Below are 22,066 nucleotides of genomic sequence, written 5' to 3'. Positions count from 1 at the left end.
GATTCCTATAGATGGTATGTTATGTCTTCTGGTTTGAAGCCTGACAATAAAACAATCAAATATTTGTTGTGGGAGATATATTACTATTCAGGTGTATTCATCAGCCTTTTGAGCTAGGTTCTTCTTGGTAACTCTGAACTCATGGAATTTTACCTAAATATGTTTATCTGGCCTATTTATAATTGATGAGTGAAGCGGATGGAAAGTACTGCTCCCCTAACTACCCAGTAATGTGGGGGCAGGTATTAATCATGGTGTCTCAGAATCCTTACCTGTGACCTTCTGAGTTAGACTAGATAATCTCCAAAGACTTATTGAGCTTAAATCTTCTCTGAATAGAAGTTCTTTTTCGAACTTCTTAAATAGCATAAACTTTTATATCTTTTAAAAAACTTTTCTGTATCTCTCTACGTTAGTTATTTGGTGCTATGAAACCATCAGAATCTAGAGAACAAGTCACACTTTTCTGAAAAAGAGGGTATCGCGAAACTTCATAAATTGGCACTTTAGGATTGTAGATCGTGTGCTGTTGCGTAGATAGGCTGTGTCTGCCTAATACACATTTTTAGTTGATTGGGTATTTGCTAAAAGTGGGTAATTTAAATTATCTACCTGCAATTTAATTCTTGTAGCTCTCTTGTTTTTAATCTTGCAAGTGGTTAGTATGCATTTAAATGAAACTATGAATCGGTATGTAATATAATTTACATTTTTAGTAGTTAGGTATTAAACTCTTACTATATAGTTCATAGGTATTTGTTACAAAGTGAGTTTTTAGTACTTTCTTGCAAAATCACTTCAGATTGCATCAGCTACACAGAATGTGGTTGTGCCATTGTGTATGGTAAATTTCCAAAGATGAGTTAAGGGAGGGGACATGCAAAATCGGGAAGCCATATGATCTAAATCATGGGGCAGGAAGCCTACTTTGAAGACATGGCTGGGATGGTAACTAGGCTTACTGTGGTGATCATTTCACAGTATGTATAAATACTGTATGATTATGTTTTACACCTGAAACTAATACAATGTTGTATGTCAATTATACCTCAAATTAAAAAACAAAGACAGGGCAGATTTAAGTCCTCTAATGAGGAAGAAGGGGAAATAATTTCACTTCTCAGAAGGATTAATCTGTTCTTACCTTAGTGACTTAAGTTTTCCCAAGAAATTTCTCTTTAGCAATTTATTTTAACTACTTACATGTCTTTCATCCTGATTACTTTAATTTGGGATATTTGACTTCTGTCCCACAGAAGTCATTTAAAAAGTGCTTGTGTTTCTTTCCTACATCAGTGCATTTGACACCTTTCTGGAACCCCTGTGGCTTTTATGAAACAACATTCTTGCCCTGAATCTACTTTCAGGTTAAGTTTTCTCTTCTTTAGGAGCTAAGGTCACTTGCACCTAGTCACACTTCCTTGCCCGAGTAGGCACTGTCCAGAGGGGTCATCAAATTCAGATTTAGGCAGGGATGTAAGGAAATCTTGCTCCCCCCCATGGGTTTGTTTTATTACTGGCATCTAAAATAGAGGCTTCCTTTCTGCAAGAAAGAAAACCAAATATATGTGTCTGGGGACAATTGCACATCAAAGGGAATTTCAAGCAAAAGTCACACAAACGGATGAAGATAAGACAGGCTTTAATTTATTATAAAAACTAGGACCGAAAATGAGATGCTTCACAAACCACTAGTGGAGTTAACCCAGGAACCCAGCCTGGACTGGGGAGAAAGTTGTAACTCTCACAGGGAGACAGAAAAGGATCAGGATGAAGCATAAAACAGCTGAAGTCTCCTGGAAAAGGCAGTAAGCCATTATAATATGAAGTAAAACAACCAGTTCTGCTCTTTAGAGGAGACATTAAGGAGTATTTTTCTGTCTTGATGATGCCCTGTGCCTCCATATCTTGGGTACTCTTCCTCTTCAGCCTCTCTCCTGTCCCTCTTCTGCTCTAGTTCCAAAGCCACCTAATTCACTTCTTTATCACCTGAAGTACCAGTACTCAGAGACTAATGATCACCTCTATTCCTGCACATTTACTGCTTGCCAGGCACTGTTCCTGGTGCTTTAATGTTATCTCATCATGGTCACAAGATCAGCATTATTATTCCCACTTAATAGGTGAGGCAGTTAAGCAATCACTTGCTCAAGATTATATACGTAGTAGTTATGCAACCTGAATTTGAATTTGAAGGCTTTTCTTCTCAGGTTTGTTATTTCTCCCCTTCGCTTCATTATAATGCCCTCTTGTTCCTTCCTGTAATCTCTCCTTCTTCAAGGCTTGTTCCCACTTAAAGTTACTCAGATACTGTTTTCTTTGTTACTTAGATATTCAGAAATGTAGAGTCACTCGGTTGTTTGTCTTCGTTTGTAAATTCAGCATTCAGAGCTCTTTCCGGACCTGCCCACCTCTTCTGTCTTGTTGTCCTTCTCTCAGCTGGCAGTGCTTCATGGAAGTACTTTTCTTTCTCATTACTGATTACCATACTGTGCTGTACACGTGGAATACTCACTGCCTTGTGTGCCTTCATCTGTCCTTCTGATCTGCTTCTCTTTCCCACTGATAGTCCATCTTCCTCCTCTCCTACAAATCTTTGTTCAAATCTTTTGTGCTTGAACCTATTTGACTGTTAACTCCTAGGTGATGTAATTTCTTCCCTTATATATTCATTGTGTATTATTGCTACGTATTTGTTCTTTGGAGTGTGCGGTTGTATATTCTTTCATTAAAAACAACAGTGTAAGCTCCTTTCAAGGGGATACTGTGCCCTTTTCCTGTTTGACATTACCTCAGAGCACCTGGCAGAGGTTTTGATCCAGAGAACATTTAAACAATACTGACTGACTTGTTCCATTTGAAGTCTACATTTTAATCAGACAAAACTAACAGGGTGGTCATGTATAATAATTTAAATCCTGATATTTGCATTAAAAAAAAGATACTGATTTCTTCAAAAAGCTGATACATCCAAAATTACATTCTAGTCCTAAAAACCAAATGGGCCCAAACCCTAAATATCCAGGCTAGGATTCATTTTGCTTAAGAACTGTTGTATCCACTGTGTGAGGACTTGAAGCATATGGAGACATTTGAAATATTTAGGTGTTGAAAGGTATCGTTTCCCTCTGTATCATTTCTCATCCTTTGTTCCTTAACATTGTCAGTCTCACCAGTGGCGTAAGTTAGTTGCATGGCAAATACACACTTGTACTAACACATAAAGTAACCCTTGATGCCTCTTAGAGATGAGAGTTTGAGGGTATTTCTTGGAATTGTGCTAGTCAGTTTTAATCCTGTGTTTTCTTTCTTCAGGTTTCCTGAAATGCAGTTTTTCCAACAAGAAAATGTGAGAAAAATTCTTACAGATGTTCTTTTCTGTTATGCTAGAGAAAACGAGCAGTTGCTTTATAAACAGGTAATGAAAATATCGTACAGGTGGCATCCATTGACTCAAAATTTTCTATACAGCTTGACAAATGATAGAGCAATAATGTAGCCTTTATTGTATCCAAAGTTGTATCATAATAGTAAAGCAATCAGAGAGCTGCTTGTCAGCTGCATGGTGAGAAAAGTAAGCTCATTGAAGCACATATGCTTCTTCCTTATTATAAGACATTCTACCAAATTGTCTTCTGTAAGGCGTTCAATCTTTTCTTTCAACTTTTGGGAGTTTGTTTATAAACAGCACCTTTGAAGCCAATCTAGTAATAAAACTTTTCAGAATTGCATATATAAATAGTGTTTATAAATATGTGACCTGCCGTGTAAAAAATAATCAAGTGTCCTTCCACTCTTTAAAAGTTACTGGTAATACGACTTCAGAAAGTTCCTGTAAATTTTTGGAAATTTATGATACTCTTTGTTATCCAGGTATCTGATTCATCCCCCATTAGTAAAGGAAAGAAGATTGTTGGATTATGTTTTGCTCTCACTGAAATGTGAATTAGTTATTTAATATATAAAGAAGTATCTAGGTTTGTACTTAAGCTGATGGTGTTCCAATAAAAATACACGAAGTTGGATATTTTTATGTATTCTCAAAATGTATAGTAAGTGGGAAGTCAAACCAAATTAATAAATTCCCTAGCAGTCAAAAGTTATGATGTATGTTCAACTGATAATCACTTAACTTTAGTGTAATAAAACAGAAAACACTGTATGATTAGAGCAATGTATCTATTTAAAAATTTAAAAAAAAAATTTTTTTTTAATGTTTATTTTTAAGAGGGAGAGACAGGGCACAAACAGGGGAGAGGCAGAGACAGAGGGAGACACAGAATCCGAAACAGGCTCCAGGCTCTGAGCTGTCAACACAGAGCTCGATGCGGGGCTCGAACCCACAAACCATGATGAGATCATGACCTGAGCCAGAGTCGGATGCCTAACTGACTGAGCCACCCAGGCGCCCCTAAATGTTTTTTTTTAATTTATTTATTTAAGTAGTCTCTACACCCAGCGTGGGGCTGGAATTCACAACAGCGAGATCAAGTGCTGCATGCTCTTCTGACTGAGCCTGTCAGGCTCCCCTAGAACAATGTATTTAATTTGAAATAAACTTGATCAGTTTAAAGATAATAAACTAAATAATATTACAATGGTCCTAAATAATGTATTTGTATTAGGACAAATAATTATTTGTCCTAAATAATCGTAGAAGACCCAAGGGAACTAATTTTATCTTGCTTTTAATGTTAGTAATATGCCTTTATATTAATTACATGGTGATAATCAGCTTTTAGAATGGGAAATGGAAAAAATATATCTCACTCATAATGGCAACCAAAACTTGAAAGTGTCTTGAAATAAATATAGCAATGTAGGTATAAAAGCTATATGAAGAAAATTATAATATTATTGAAGGATATAAAGCAGGGGTTGAATAAATAGAAAAGTGATAGCATGTTTGTGTATGAGAAGACATCAAATAAAATGAATATTACTTCTTCCCAAATTAATATATAAATATATTAGCATTCCAATTATAATCTAAGAGATAGATGAACTTTTTAAAAACCGGACACAGTTATTTTAAATTTAGTGCACAAAAGCTTTACAGTAATTAATGGAAATAATATAGTTTAGTGGTTAAGAGCATTGGGTGTGGGCTTGTATCTGTTATTTGAATCTCAGTTCAACCAACCATTTACTAGCTACATAATCCTAGACATTTTACTTAAATTTTCTAAATCTTTGTTCTGTTAGCAGTAAGATGAGGGCAATGACAGTGTTGACTTTGTAGAGTTAAAAACACATAGTGCTCACTAAGGGTTCTTGTTTGTAGTTGGGGTGATTATTACTACTACTATCATTGTTAAATATGTTGGAGTTGCCACAGAATTTAGGGGAAGGGGAGAATGGTAAAGGCATTTGGCAAAGAATGGCAATTATTCTGTAAATATTCTGTGATCAAGCCAGTATAACAACAGTGTGGGAGTCAACAGAGATCAGTGGAATAAACTAAGAACAGGTCCAGTTACATATGGATTTTTTTTTTTAGTGTGTTTATTTAGAGAGAGAGAAAGCGAGTGGGAGAGAGGGAAGGGGACAGAGAGAGAGAGAGAGAGAGAGAGAGAGAGAGAGAGAGAGAATCCCAAGTAACCTCCATGCCGTCAGCACAGAGCCTGATGTGGGATACAAAGTTCAAAGACCAAAAACCAATCCACCAACCAACCAACCAACCAACCAAAAAGGAGACTAGGAGAAAATAAGTATCAATGTAGGATTTTTGGAAGCAAATAACTGAAAATCTCATTCAGAATAACTTCAACTCTAAGGATGTTATTAACACACTTTGCAAGAAGTCTAGGGGCAAAATGGTTCTGCAGCATTAGTTCAGTAGTTCAGACGCCTCATCAATGATCCAGGTTTGTTTCTGTTTTTCTGTTCTCTCCTCATTGTGTTGGCTTTTGTCATCAAGTGTATCTCTTCATTGTGCCCTTTCTTCTTTCCAATATTTGAAAATACTGCACAGTAAAGGATTTGATGACAGTGAACCAAGTCATAATAAAATCATCCCAAGCTGTACATTTGTTTCTCATTTTTCTTTTCTTTAGTGGAAGAAAAAAGTCAACTAAGGAAGTATAATAATGAAAACAAGTTCCACAGACAAGGAACAAAACATAATAACTGCACTCAGGCATTTATGATGTATGTGGCCCACTGCATTTGTAAGGAAAACTAAACAAGAATATGGAAGATCAGATTCTGGATAATTTAGACAAAATCAATCAATTACTGAATAAGAAAGTATTATTAACCTACTCTTGGGAGTCACTTAGTAAGATTTAATTACTCCCTGTACATGTTTAAAGTCCTATAGATTCTTTACATAGAAATAATACTTTGCTAAAGAAGGACTGAATATTTAGCCAGATCAAATTTAAGAAAAAAACCTTGAGTTTCATCACAAGCTGTTAAAGCTATTATTTTGTACTAGGTGACACCCCGTTTAACATCGACCATATTGTTAATAGTTATGGGATTTTATTGAATTAATGAGACTGTTATCATGTAGTAGAATGTCTTGCTGAGTTAATTGAAACTGCAGAGATTATATAAATGGTATTAATGAACTTTGACTGCCTGATGCCTCAGCTTTAATAAAGACTGCTTGGTGGGCTAAATGAACACAGGCAGATAAAAGAACAGGTTCAATTTTGTGAGCCTACAGGCTGTTGATGAAGAAAACTTCGTTACCTTTATGTTCAACTGGCATGAGTTTGGAGTGCAGTGACTACTAACGATCCAGCAGGGATAAAGACTTTAAGCAAGCAGAAATGCTGATGGTATAGATGAAAGCAAAATACACATTTTGGGAACCAATAAGTATACTAGACAATATATTGTGTTTTATTATGCTTTGTCAAATTAGAGCATATTGAATTTATGATCATTCTTTCTAAATAGTTCTCTTTTCCTTTAAAGATGCCTATACACTTGCCAGTTGCAATTATTAATCAGGTTTTACTAGTCTAGAATTAAGAGTAAAACCAACAATCTCTTCAAGTCTATTTGAGAAAATACCCCCAGTTTAGTTAGAAGTCAACAGTGAATTTGTAAAAGGTCGTCCTAATGATATTCAGGGAACTCTTAATTTCCATTATACAAAGAGCACCCTTATTGATTTGGTATATGGTTTAATGTTCTCCTTTTTTTCATTTCTCATATTGTAGTTCAACTTTTACCAGTACATTGCTATATGGAGAGGTAGACATTTAATCAGCCAGTCACCATCCAGTGAATACCTTCTATGTGGTGAGCCTGTAGCAGGAGCTAGATTTTTGTATCTACACATAGATATCATTTATCACAGTTTATAATTGTATAGTCATTTCTGTGCTTATTTTATTATTGTGTGTCTTGCTGTCTAGACTGCAAGCTCCATAATGGTTAGGAACTTGCCCACTTCATTTACATTTGTGTTCTCAGCATTATCATAGGTAGCTAATAATTAGTTAATTTTTAGAGAGAGGGAGAGAGAGAGAGCACGAGTAGGGGGCGGGCAGAGGAAGGGGAGAGAGAATCTTAAGCAGGCTCCACACCCAGCATGGAGCTGGACTCAGGGCTCGATCTGATGACTCTGAGACCATGACCTGAGTCAAAATCAAGAGCCCAGTGCTCAACCAATGGGGACACCCAGGCACCCCTGTTTTTGAAATATGAATTTGGAAGATGAATGATGCATGAGCAAATAGAGACTCTGTATAGTGTCTCAGAAACCAGAAGGAAGAGAAAATTTAAAGAGGGTTGGAAGATGCATTTAGGCAAAAACTCATTCTTGTTAAACCAGCCATTAGTTAGAGAATACATTGAGAGGGAAAAGACCCAATCAGAAGATCAACCATCAGCAACAACAAAAACCTAGTGAGAAACTAAGCAGTTTTACCAACTTTTGGGCTAGAAAATGTGGTGTTCTTTAAAATACCTATTTTCTTCAAGTTAATGTTAATGCAATGCCAATAAAAATTGCAGTATTTTGTTTAGCATTTTATTTAAATGATACTTCAGCTTACCTTCTAATTAGAATAGACAAGATAATTTTGAGAAAAAGAATAGAAAATATGGCAGACTAGAATATTTTGCAGCTCAAGTCATTAAAATAGTAAAGTTCTTGTCAATAATGAACAAACCAATGGAATGCCAGTAAAAGCTGAGAAAAAACAAGCTCTAGCAATTCAGTGTATGGTAAAGATGACATTTCAAAACTCTTGGGAGAAGATGGGTTATTCAAGAATTAGTTGAACTCTTGCAGAGAAAAATACCGATTTATTCTTCAGGGCAAAAATAAATACCGGATGGGTAAAGAATTAGCTGTGAAAAAGAACACTACATACTCACCTAACCTCGATATAAGGAAGGTCTTCTTAGGCATGGAAGCAAAACAAGAAGCCATGAAGGATGATGTCTTCATTTGACAGTTTTAAAGAATACAGCTTCACTGTGACATAAGATATCATCAAGATTAGAAGACAAATGATGAATGTGGACAAGCATATGTAACAAAAATGACTACAGGTTCCTATCCTGAGTTGGTGAAGAACTATAACAAATCATCAGGAAAAAGGAAACACTTCATTAGGAGAAAATGGGCAATTCATTAAATAAAAATGGTCAATAAAATTTTTGTCAGTCTCACTAGCATTTAAGTAAGGTAAACCATTTGACTATGAAGTTTTAAAGGATTAAAATAAAACAAAACACTACAAGTTAGGATGTATGAAGTGGCAACTTTTATGCCCTAAAGTGAGGGAGTTCTTTCTGAAGGGCAGCTTAATTGTGTATATATCAGAGACTTTAACAAATGTCTTTACTCACTTACCCAGAAATTCTACTTCTAGGGACTTTATCCTAAGTTAATGATCAGAAATAGGCAAAAAGATTACCATAAGGATATCTAGCATAGTTTTTAATTTCTTTCTTTTGGTCCTTCCTTCCTTCCTTCCTTTCTCCTTGTCATTTTCTCTTTTTTTTTTTTTTTTTCCTTTTCTGTAGGTACAGTAAATACAAGTACTATAGTAAGTAGCTTGTACTTTGATGATTAAATTATGGCCCTTGGTGTTTGGAATACTTTGAGATTATTCCAGGAGAATAAACACCTCATGATGATTTTAAAGCATACTTAGCAGCACTTAATTCCATTTTTTTCTGGATCTCTACCATGCTCTTCTAAGGGATCATCAAATAGTCATTTAAAGTTTTGTTTATTAAGGACGTGGTTAATTAAAAAGATTGAAGTGGTGTGTGGTAATTTGTCTTAATCACAAGTAACTATTCAATGTATCAGAGATTATTTTGCACAAATGTCATAAAGTCCTAATTCAAGGCTAGTGATAACTTATGAATGAACTCTGACAGAGTTCACTTTCATCTTATTTTGTGCTGACCACTAGCTTTCTAAGAATAGCCTGGTGCTTCTAGGATGTACAGAGGGTTGTGCGACTGCCCTTCCATCATGGGAAGTCTCTGCTTCCGCCAGTGAAACTCTTCTCTTTGCTTCCATATTTTATTTTTATTTCCTATAAAGGTGGTGTTTTGTCTTATTTTTTTAAATAAAAGATCATCCATAATTATTAAGCAAAAGGAAAGTGATAATTTACTCACTTTAAGAGGCAGAAAAGAATATAGTCTATTTTTAACTTGTTAAATATGTTTTCTGATGCTTAAGGGGGGAAAAACATTTCATTTAAAAGGCAAATTATTTACCTTTTCCACAATAAAGGATAAATAATGAATTTTTAGAGATAGCTTAGTAACTAATATGCTTTTTTGTTTCTGTGCCTATTCGTGTAATTCATGGCTAACACCAATATAAGGAAAAAGAAAATACAATTGATGAATTCACTAAATAAATTGAACAGTAACCTTATAGTTGAAGTAGACAGGAAAGAAATTATGGTCGTTTTCAGATTAAACATGTTGAAAATCATACTTCGAAAACTTTGTTTGCTGTCATACCTGCTAGAGATTGTTTCTTTTATTATCCAGCATTTCCAGCTAGCTGACTTCAGCTCTTCCTAAATCTACAGACATCCTAATTTTGAGCCATTATGTAATGAAAACACTGGATATAATTTCTTTAGGTCTACAGTTCTCAGTTGCCCTTCTTGCTGCAGATCTTTACACTGTAGCTCATGATTATAATTTGCATAAATGAAATTCATATTTATGAATACAGATCCTGAAGCAACTGACAGGTGCAAGGTTGTCTGCCATGCCAATTTATTGTTTGTTGTGTCATTTACACGAGAACTGTTCTCCATGTTTTAAAGAAGAAGAATTTGTGCTGTGGTTGAATTGGAATCAAATTCTAAAAGTAAATAAAATCTCATTTTGTAGCTTTTCATTTTATGCATTTCTCTAAAATATGGAAATGTTGGTAGTAAGGATCAGTTGAAGAAGCATTTCACTGAGCCTATTCTGTCCACTGGTGGACCCTCAGCATCTTCCCCCTCTCATTTGTCTTGCTCTTACGTTTCAGGGCATGCACGAGCTCTTAGCGCCTATAGTCTTTATCCTCCACTGTGACCACCAAGCTTTTCTTCATGCCAGTGAGTCTGCCCAACCAAGGCAAGTTTTTATATGAGCTCCATCTGTTTTTTAAGCCTTGCGGTAATCATTTTAACCTCAGAATCTTTTACGTTGAAGGTACTTTTATAAATTGTAACCATTTGGTTGTGTTTCATGTGGCTGATTATTAATTCCACTTAGTAGTTGTAGTCCTATGGGCTATGGGCAAATTTGTAATTGTAATAGTATTTGCAAGTCACAGATCCGTGCCACAGGAAGACATTTAAGTAGCGGATCAAGAAGAAGAAATTTTGGTGTAATGGCAAAGTGCTATTGATTAACAGTATTCATATGTACCATCCTCTAATGAACCATTCTTTCACTACAAGCTTCACAAGCTTTAACTTGATCTGAGATCCTTTCTCCTCACCAGATTTGACTGAGTTCAGGTCATAAATAGGAGGCCAGTACTCCAAAGAACCCCAGTCTATAAATAAACAAAAATGGTTTGCCATGTTTTTGAGATACGTTAATTTATTCTTTCTAGCAAATAACTTTAGTAATTGTATTTAACTTAGGCTAATTGTTAGAATTTGTTTTCTAACTTTAAATGCCCTAACTGATGGCCCAGAGAAGTAGCCAGGAAGTATCTTGGGAATGGAAGCTGTGAGATTATAAACTTTTGTCAGAAGGATTCCATAGGCTGACCCATCCATATGCAGAACAGAAAAAATTAACACATAACATCTTATGTGTTTATTTGTATGATTTCTATTAATTAAATATAGCCATCCATTTTGCCCAGCATAAATTAGAGTCTTTGTTAAATTAACTTTTGTTTACTGTATTATAGGTTAGTATTTTCTAGCTCATTTTGAGTTTTTCTAATTTTACTGAGTTTATTGGATCTGACTAGAGCACTTGTATCTTAATTACCCTTTATTCAGTTATTCTAAAGTATGATATGGATGAAGTTAGTATTGTGATCCTATTTTCATGCCAGTTTTTATCTTTTTCAAAATGTGTACATACATCATAGTCCACAGGAAAGTACAGATGATTGAAAATTACTTTTAAATAATTTGGACATGCTGCTTTAGCAGTTTCAAGCCATTGAAAGGTAAAAGCAACACTAAAATTTGAAAGAGGTACTGTCACTGATTAATGGGTATTAAAATATAATAAAAATAGAAACCGTTAAAAGAAAAAAATGTTTTCATATGGTATATTTGGCCAGTAAGTAAATATTTGTTTTGTTTTGCTTTGTTTTAGAAAAACAAAATACATTGTGAAGTAACCAATTTATTCTAGATCAGACACATTCAAGGAATATATTGTCACATTTTGTATTTTTTATTTGTAGCAATTAGTTATTTCATCGTGGTACAGACAAGGTACCTAGTTTGTTTTTGATCTTTCTAGAAAGAGAAGATTTCATTTGTTAATGGAATTGATTTTTTTATTTAGAAAGGATGATTTTTTTTCATATACACATTATATGAAAGTTGGCTTATGAGTATAGACTAAGGTAACCTCTGCAGCATCCCCTTCTATTAAAAACATTATACATTTTGATTATTTGTATTGCTTTTTCAAGTGAGGAGATGAAAACTCTCTTGAACCCTGAGTATCTGGAACATGATGCCTAGTAAGTACAAAAGCTTTCTATTATGTTACTTTTTTTACACCATTTCTACTTTAATAAGGGTTTAACATTAACACTGTATTATTTTTCTAATTTTTAGTGCAATGTTCTCACAACTTATGGAAACTGCTGAACCTTGGTTTTCTACTTTTGAGCATGATGGTCAAAAGGTAAATATTATAGTACAGATATTTTCAATATATTTGGGGGGGAAACAAATGATTTCAGTAAGTAGCAGCATCTAATCAGAGAAGCAAAGCCATTATTACTACTATAAAAAACCAAAAATTTAAAAATACTTACAGAATAAGATTGAATTGGGGATCTAAACCATGTTGCTAGTAATATTGGCAGATGTACAATGGTAGTATAAGAAATTGCATATAAATAGAAAATTTATTTTATATGTATATGTATTATCCATGCAATGGATCTTCTTTAAAAATCATTGTAAATTTTAAACGAAGTGCATTTATCTACTTGATCTGTTGTTATCCTAGTGAGTTGATAGACAGACATGTTGTTACTGAAGTGCATAGATTAACTTTGTACCAGATAGGTTGTCTTATTTTTACTAATGCATCACTATTGAATTTATACATTTAGCATCAATACCATTTATCCTTACTCTCTCTTATTCTTTTTAACTATAAATTTTATTGTGTGATGTAACTGATATACCATAACATTCTCCTTTTTAAAGTGTACAATTTAGTAGTTTAGAATATTCACAGGATTGTGCAAATGCCCTTACTATCTAATTTGAAAATATTTTCATCACCATAGAAGGAAATCCCATACCCATTAGCATACTCCGCATTCTCCTACTCCCCGGGGTCTCTGGCATCACTGATGTACTTTCACTTTCTATGAACTTGCCTATTCTGGACATTTCATGTAAATGGAACCATATCATATGTGGCCTCTTGTGATTGACTCCTTTCACTAACATAAAGTTTTCAGTGTTCGTTTATGTTGTAGCACGCATCAGTACTTCATTCCTTTTCATGGCTGAGTAATATTTCACTATGTGAATATACCACATTTTGTTTTATCCATACATCAGTTGATGGACATTTCGGTTCTTTCCCTTTCTGGCTATTAGAATAATGTCACTATGAACATTTGTGTATAAACTTTGTGTCAACACATGTTTTCAGTGCTCTTGGCATTCCTCTGGGAGTAGAATTGCTGAGTTAACTGATATTTTAAGTAAACATATATGCTAACTTAGATCATTACGGTGTTTTCATGGTTATTACACGATATCGGAAAAATTGCCAATTATGCTGGCAAGGGATGTCATTAAGAGTTTTTGGTAAATTTTTTTCTATATGATTCATTTGCTTTATGTTGGTGTGATTGTTTGCATTCTGGTCAGGAACCATATATTCTTCTGTCACTTTATTCCATCTTTTAAAAACTGAAAGGGATAACTAATGCTTTTTATGCCTTTGGTCTAGATCAGGGCAGACTACTGCCTGTAGGCCAATTTGGTCTGCCATCTGTTTTTATACAGCTTGGGAGTTAAGCATGACTTTTACATTATTAAATGGTTGAAAACTATCAAAAGAAGAATAATATTTTGTGACATATGAAAATTATATGGAGTTCAAATTTCCATGTCCATAAAAAAAGTTTTACTGGGATACATCCATGCCTGTTGGTTTCCGTAGTGTCTATGGCCGCTTGCTCATTACAACTGCTCATTACAGAGTTGAGTAGTTGCAACACAGACTGTAACCTCTAAAGCCTAAAATACTTGCTGTCTGGCCTGTACAGAGAAAATTTGCTGACCTTCAGCCTAGGTGATAAAATCTTTCTTCAGCAATATGTCAACATTTTACATTCTGTCAGGATTATAAGAGGTGAAACTTGTAAGCATATTTGATAAACTACTGTGTTTTAGAACAGTGTATTTATTCTTGTCAGGTGATTTGATGAAGTCACAGACTTATGTGAAAAATCAAAATTTTGAACAAAAAGTATTTTAATACATTTAGATAAAAGCATCCTGATCATGCAGGGGTCAATTGTATTTTATAACTGTTTCACAGTATCTGCGAAACTGAATGATAAAAATGTGAGCATTACCACTTTTCAGTTTCACCCATTCATGCTGATATCACTGAGTCAAGTTCATGAAATGGCTAAGACAACACAAAAAAGGATATCCATTTTATCAAGGAACATATATGTGTGACCTCTGAAGAGTTATATTAATTACTTGCATATATCGATAATATATTCCTAGAAAGCACATCTAATAAATCCGTTCTTCGTCCTCCCCTTTTTATTCTATGTCTTGACCCTGTCACCTTTTTAAAAAGAAGTTTGAGCTTCATACACTTCTCTCTCTTTCAGTTCTTCTCTGCTCTGTATGCTGCCTAGGTTAGCAGACATACTTTCCTTAAGACTTTCTTGATGAAGAAAGCAGTGTGTTGGTTTATATAATGCTGTGTAATTATCTCGCTGAATCCCTGTAACTGGCACTGACCTGTAGACCGCATTTTGAGTACCACTTAATAAATGGTTAAAGGTTGCTGGTTTTGTTGATACTTGTAGCTGACCCATTTGATTAGATCTGTGAAATGCAAATGGCATTTTTTATTCTAAATCCTGAAGGTAAGGGATATCTAATATTAACTATTTTCTCTTTTGATTTCACTGTGACATAAACTGTTTATCATTTAAGTGATCATGAGCATTACTTGTGAGTTTCTTGAATTTAAGAAATGTTGTTGTAAGTATTAGCACAGGGGACATGTTTTCAAACTACAGTTTATATACACCTATAGTTCTTAGGCTACTCATGAGTCTCTACTAAGCATTTGAAAAATGGACTGCATATACTATTGATTTAGTGACAACTCATTCTGTTCAACCTGGAAATTGATTACACGCTTTCATTAAGTTAAACGTTTTTAACAGGTTAATTTAGGATCTGTTCTCTCCAAAGCCACTGATTGCATCTCTACAGAAGTATGTTTATTTAAGACCCTTACAAAATGGCTAGATCTAGTGATCTGTTTCTCATGTGATTGACAGAAACCCTGCCTGAGCACATTGCCTCCACCTGACACAGTATGGTATTCAGCCACACGAGGTTCTTCATTAAAGAAAAGCTACATGACTAAAATGAGTAAAATGTTGAATTGTTCTTTTTTTTTTTTTTTTTTTGGTAGAAAGAGAAAGCGTGCATGTGTGTGCACACAAGCGAGTGGGGGAAGGGCAGAGGGACAGGCTCCATGTTGGGCATGATCTCCTTCTCCAAGGGCTCCTACTCTGGGCTCGATCTCATGACTGTAAGATCATGACCTGAGATGAAATCAAGAGTCGAAGGCTTAACCTACTGAGCCACCCACATGCCTGACTTCTTCATTTTTAAAGGAAAGTTGGCTTCAGAGAAACACTATCTTTTGAATGTGAATGGTGTCTTACAATTAACATGAATTCTCCACCCCCCCCCCCAGATTATTTCAATTTAGTATCAGGAAAAATGTTAGCAAGAATTATAATTTTTTTGAAAATTATAGCACCCTATCATCTGAAGAGAATATTCAATAATATAAAATGAGACAAAGGTGTCTTGGTTGTGTTATTTTTATAATAAATGACCACAATATAGAGGTATCTTTTTCTCCTGTCTATACGAATTAACAGAAACTAATTGAGCCATAAAAATCGGTATGGTCTTATATCCCTAAATGCACTTTAGGAAGTACAAAGGACTACATTTCTTTTTAAGACTTGAAATGATCCTGGAAAGACAGATGGAACCTCTTCCAGGAAATTTTTCTTTCTGCTAACACATGCCCCTCCTCCTCTGTACTTTGTACCAGCCTGATTAGTGATTGCTCCTATGTGGAATTCTAAGTTTTTTTTGTTAGTCTTCCTCTTCCCTGCCCCTTCAAGGGCAAAAGCTTTACCTTCATTATTTTTGTGCCACTGAATTTGGTCCAGTGATGAAAAGATGATGTTCCTTTTAGAGATCTCACAGTTTAGGAGGCAGAGAAGTAGAAATGGATACTGTAGTAGTAAAGAAGATGATGAAATAGAACCTGACACTTGAGCCAAATCTTTAAATACACTGGGGAGCTTCTCTGTGGGAACACTGGGGAAGGGATATTTCAGGTAAAAGAATGGCATCCCCAGGATCTCTGGGAGCACAGTGAGAGTAGAGGTTGGCCAGATAATGAAAGGCCTCATAGACCTGGCTCAAGAATATGCCTTTTGTTTTTTGCTTTTGTTTTCTTTTCCTGAAGAGCTATTTAAAAAGTTTTCAGAAGGGGAATTTGGCATACTCCAATATCTTTTTTAGATGGATTACCAGACATTTTGGAAGATAGATTTAAAAGCAGACCAGGGCACTTGGATGGCTCAGTTGGTTAAGCATCTGACTTTGGCTCAGATCATGAACTCATGGTTTGTGGGTTTGCGCCCCGCATCAGACTCTGCACTGACAACTTAGAGCCTAGAGCCTACTTTGGATTCCCTCTTTCTCTCTTTCTCTCTCTCTCTCTTTCTGCCCCTCCCCCACTTGCGCTCTTCTTTCTCAGAAATAAACATTTAAAAAAATAAATAAATAAAAGCAGACCAAATTAGGGGCAGTGAGACCAGTTAGGAGGAAAGAAATGGTGAGGACCCCAAATCAGGTTATAATAGTCAAGCTGTAGGAGAGAAGACATAGTAACAGTGTCTTAAGTTGTTCTGAGGAGATAAAATTGGCAAAGCAGGCGTTCTTATTGGAGGATGGTTTGTGGTAGGTACGGCGAAAGGATGAACATATTTTTGAGCAGAAGATGATAAACTCAGTTGTGGGCCTCCTGAATTAGAGACCCTTTTGCAACCTAAGATTCCTTGCCAACATGCGAATGTATGGGAGAGAACCCAAGAGGCTTCTAAGTTATGAATACAGATTTAGAAGTCTTTGGAAAAATGGGTATTGGTTGAAGCACTGTGTATGAGTGAGATCAGTCAGGGAATCACATGCAAGTAGAGAATCAAACTAAGACCAGATCTGTATGAAAGCGCACAGTTGCAAAGCAGAAACAAAAGTTTGAGCTAGAGAAATAGAATGAGGATGAGTGGTAAGCAGGTAGTCACAAGAGAATGATGCTGTAAATCCCAAGATTGGAGAGAGAGAGAAATTGAGGGCTCAGCATAAGAAAGGGTCACACATAATAGGGAAAATCATCAGACTCGGGATAGTTGAAGTTTCCATGAAAGAATTAGGGTATAGACTTATCTTTCTTAACTTGGGCTATGGAATGGGAGGAAGGAAAGTTGTAGTCAGCTACGTAGTTGTTGTTTTTTTTGTTTTGTTTTGTTTTTTTGTTTTTAGCTCAGCTACACTCTTGGTCTGGAGAGTTTAAAACTCTTCCTACTCAACTATAATTAATCAAAGGGCCGTTAGAAAATACCTTCTTTTCTAATACTAGTTTCCTTTTTTTCCTGACTTTTTTATAGTTTTGAGAGCTCAAAGTAAAGCAGTTTTCATTTGCTGTTTTTCATGTTTAAATTTTATGCCACAAGAAATACCTTTTCATCAGAGTATTCCACTTAGGTATGATGGCTGATTAGACAGATTGGCTGTAGACAAGTAGATTATCAGCTGCTGTAGCGAAAATTATCTTGAAAAATATTTAATTTAATAATTTAATATTAATATCACCAGAGAAACTGGTCAAGGGAAGACAGGTAGAAAATATTTTAGAAGGCATTTCCTGGCCTTTACATTATGTGCACAATTCATGTGTATGACGATCAGCATATGATTCCACAGTTTAAGCATTTGTCATGAGATGATTGTCATGAGTTTTTGGTTCTTATTTAAGCTTCCATAGGTAAGTATATTCAAGAATGATGTTTATACATTTGCTCATTTCATATTGAAATAACACATGCTCCATTTTTTCTGTTTGTAGGGAAAAGAAACACTGATGACTCCCATCCCCTTTGCTAGACCACAGGATTTAGGGCCAACGATTGCTATTGTTACTAAAGTCAACCAGATCCAGGATCATCTACTGAAGAAGCATGATATTGAGCTTTATATGCACTTGAACAGACTAGAAATCGCGCCACAGATATATGGGTTGTAAGTACTAAAGTTTACGTTTCAGCTATATCTAACTATGACTTAGGGTGGTTTCTGTATGTCTCAGATTCATAGAGGTAAGAGCTGGAATTATTCCAGCTCCGCTTCATTTCCTATGTCTATGGTGTCCTATGTGCCAGACCCTGTGCTCATTGCTTTCACAGATGATATTTCATCAAATATTTCCATTAACCTTGTCAATTTAGTGTCATATGAGGTAAGAAACTTAAGGCTTACACTGTGTTTATGCATATTAAATAGTGAGGTCATAATTCAGATCCAGGAAGGATTGGCTCCATAATCTGCAGAGCCCAGTGTAAAATAAAAATGAATATCCCCCTTAAAAAAAATTAGTAAGAATTTCAGGATGGCAACAACAGATCATTAAACCAAGCATTCTAAGAAGGGCAGAGTCACATAGGTCATACACAAATGAAGCCAGCCCCAAACCCAGCCAGTCCTGCAGTCTATCCATGTGTTTTCCATTTTATTGGGAATTGCATTTGTAGAAGCGAGCTGAATGTTCCTCAGGGTGAACACAATATGGTAATCATCTTCAGCCATGAAACTTTTGTAACATGCTATCGCAGAAGAATAGGGAGCCAAGCGCTCCTCAGAGACGTGTGTTATGTTTGTATGTGTGTTTATTCAGTGGCTTAATAGGATGAGTAGGAAAATTAGAAAGATTGCAGTTCTAATAAATATAAATTTGTGTAGTGCTGCAACATTGAAACAATAAAACACTCATATCTAATGCTGGACAGTTCCTTGGTAGATATTTTCTGCAATTCCCATCTCTCAATTAGGTAGAACTTGGAAAATAGAGACAATATTATTAAGATGTACATAGTAGATGCTCAGTAAATATGAACTTGTTATTTGAATTACAAAGAATTTCAAAAAATCGAAAGTTTAAGACCAGAGCAGAGTCTGTTTATTTAGCCCAAAGAAATATCAGTGAATGTTTTCTTTATGTTCTCATGTTACGTACAGTCTTTCACTGATAATAACTCTGCTATCTATCATCTCTGGAAACCCTGAACTGTGATTAAAGATGTCTGCTTTTCTGTTTAAATGATGCTTATTTTCATTTCTGTGACTTAAACTTGACTTCAGCATTGAGAGCAGCTCCATCATTCCCATTGGAAATGAGAAAGTTGAGGGTAACATGCATATTGGGCAGTACTGTAAGTTATTAGTGAATCATCATTTACACTTAAAAGCCTGGCTAATGTGTTTGTGATTGTAGACATAAAAATTTATTTTAAAATAGCTGGTGGCAAGGTCAGGAGTTAAATTCTATATTCCTCTCCACTGTGCACTCAAGTGGTTTATTCAGATCCCAAAGCCGATTTTACACCCTCAAAAATTGTTTACTAAAGTCTAGATATTGGTCTTAAATATTGAGGAAAGAATTTAATGTTGGACATACTTATCATTTCTTTGAAATGCTTTATTGTTTATTAACTCTTCGAGATGGTGCTTTATATTGCAGTGGTGGGTGGCATGGGCTTGGGTTAGATGATTTATAAACCATTATATTCCAGTTTCCTTTTCAGACATTAGTTTCCGTCAGCTTTCTCATCATCATAATGATTCCTAGAGCTTCTTTGACACCTGACCAGCACCCTCCCAATAAAATTCCATGATCCATGACATAATCATTCTTACTCCTTTCAACTTTATTTTTCAGCAGTAACCATAGCTGACTCATTTATCCCATTATTTTAGTATAGAATCTCATCTGCATTAACTGAAAATGTACAAATTTTTTTTAAACTTTGTTGAAGTCACTCGTTCTCTTAATTTGTCTCTACTGCATTTTATAGTGCAAGGAGTTTATTCACTTCATTTATTAAATTTGATTGTATTATTTCTATTTGTGGGACACAGGTAATTCAATTTTCCTTTGTCTTTATGCTACTTTCAGTTGTACTACTCATCTGTATATTTCCTGTTGATTACTGTTAGAATCTTTGGGGCCAAGGAAAAATATGAGTATAGTATGCAATAGCATTTAGAAGCACAGACTTTGAAATGAAACAGATCTGTTAACCGTTTTGATCCTTGGTTTCTTCGTTTGTGAAATGGATATTGAAAATAATGGTACTTACTTCATCGGGTGTCTATGAGAATTAAATTATAATATACAGAAATCATAGTGCTGAATGTGTAGTAAGCATTCAGTATCATTCAGTATATGTTGGCAGTCCTTCTATTACCATTATCTGTCATTACCATTCCCCAGTTAGGATGTCATGGCTCTGTGAGTATGATGTTCTGCGTGTTTCATGAACCTTTCCACCTCTGGCTTTCTATGTTTTCTTCACCAAAGCATATGAATAGCTTCTACTTAGGTGGAAACTTAACAGCTATCCTTCAGACCAGTGCTTCTAAAGAGCCAGTATAGAGCTGAGGAGTAAACTTCTAGAAACAGATTATAGCAATTTAGCAAAATAATTTTGTGTCCCTAAGGCTAAAAGAATATTGTAGGTTTGTACTTGAGGGAAATGAATTGACATAGTTTGTTTTGTTTTATGTCATAAAAGTAATATTAATCTAAGTAATTGCTGATGCTACTGTCCATTCCTGTTGAAATCAAGCTGGTAATTTAGGCTGACATTCAGTTTTCATGCTTAAAAACAATTAGTTGACACTTTGAGTACATTATCCTCAAGTTACAAACACAAAATAATCAATTTTCAGTTAATAAAAACTGGTCTTCTTTAAGATATCAGAATTCATAATAGGCATCATCTAAAATGTGCTTTTGCTTGCCATTTTTTTAACAAAATCTTTATTTTTATTTTCTTAATGTTTATTTATTGAGAGAAAGAGAGAGAGAAAGAGAGTGTGTACGCATGCATGCATGAGGGAGGGTCAGAGAGAGAGAATTTGAAGCTCAATCTGAATCTGCCAGCACAGAGCAGGATGCAGGGCTCAGTCCCATGAAACATGAGATCATGACCTGATCCAAAATCAAGAGTCTGATGTTCAACCGACTGAGCCACCCAGGTGCCCCAGAATTTTGATTTTCAAACAAGTATTTTCTTGTATACCAAAATGTTTTAACAAAATTAGAAAACGATATGATAAAAATGCCAATAATGAATGTATCAATGGGAAATGTTATCAGTATTAACAATTTGCATAGAATGGGGAATAAATCATATATATGTGGGAGTTTAAGTCTGATTTATAATATGGTTATAATTATCATTAAGAGATGTTGCAGTTACTCCATTTTTAGAAATCGTTTAGTTCTGTTTTTTGTAAGAGAATATATGTGGAAGTCTCCTGATGTGGCAGATGAGCCATATATAAACACTGTATTTTACTAACAAATTTATTTAACAAAATTAGAATTAATAATTAGTATAAAAATATTAATTGTACTAACATTGGCTAAAGTCATTCCAAATTAGCTTATCTAAATTTTAAGTAAATTGATGATACTTATCTTGAAATGTGGGAATTAAATACCAATGAGATCTTGAATATTATATAATAATTTGCTTACTAGTGCTATTATTTTATGTACTTAAGTACATTATCCCCTGGATAATTGTAGCTGGTTTTTGTGTTACAAAATGTTAAATCAATCAACTTACTGTTTAGTTAAACAAAGTTAATTTTAAGTTAAATGTGATATTATAAACTGATATTTCCTAGAAGTAATTTACACAGTTTTTCATTAACTTTATGAATTATTACTCCTGTTGCACTTTGATCAAAGTTTCTCTTGCTTTAATGCAAATCATTAACATTTTGAATTGTCTTTTGTTTGCCAGTTATTGATGGGTATTAGACTT

The 22,066-nt window shown here is 34.8% G+C and overlaps 1 protein-coding gene across 5 annotated transcripts in view; it reads left to right on the top strand.

The window, feature by feature from the left end:
• The window catches only part of TBC1D5 (TBC1 domain family member 5), a 533,625-nt gene that overhangs the window by 310,517 nt on the left and 201,042 nt on the right, over window positions 1-22,066 (top strand). For all 5 annotated transcript variants that reach the window (XM_049629846.1, XM_049629847.1, XM_049629845.1 and 2 more), the window contains 5 exons: window positions 3,316-3,418; window positions 10,481-10,569; window positions 12,107-12,157; window positions 12,255-12,324; window positions 18,082-18,254. In XM_049629846.1, coding sequence (XP_049485803.1) covers window positions 3,316-3,418; window positions 10,481-10,569; window positions 12,107-12,157; window positions 12,255-12,324; window positions 18,082-18,254 — 486 coding nt within the window. The remainder of the gene's footprint in view (window positions 1-3,315; window positions 3,419-10,480; window positions 10,570-12,106; window positions 12,158-12,254; window positions 12,325-18,081; window positions 18,255-22,066) is intronic.

The sequence above is a fragment of the Panthera uncia genome, chromosome C2 (genome assembly GCF_023721935.1).
Source record: "Panthera uncia isolate 11264 chromosome C2, Puncia_PCG_1.0, whole genome shotgun sequence".
Classification (NCBI taxonomy): Eukaryota; Metazoa; Chordata; class Mammalia; order Carnivora; family Felidae; genus Panthera; species Panthera uncia.
The sequence above is the reverse complement of the archived record's forward strand: the minus strand, read 5'-3'. Positions and strand labels throughout refer to the sequence as shown.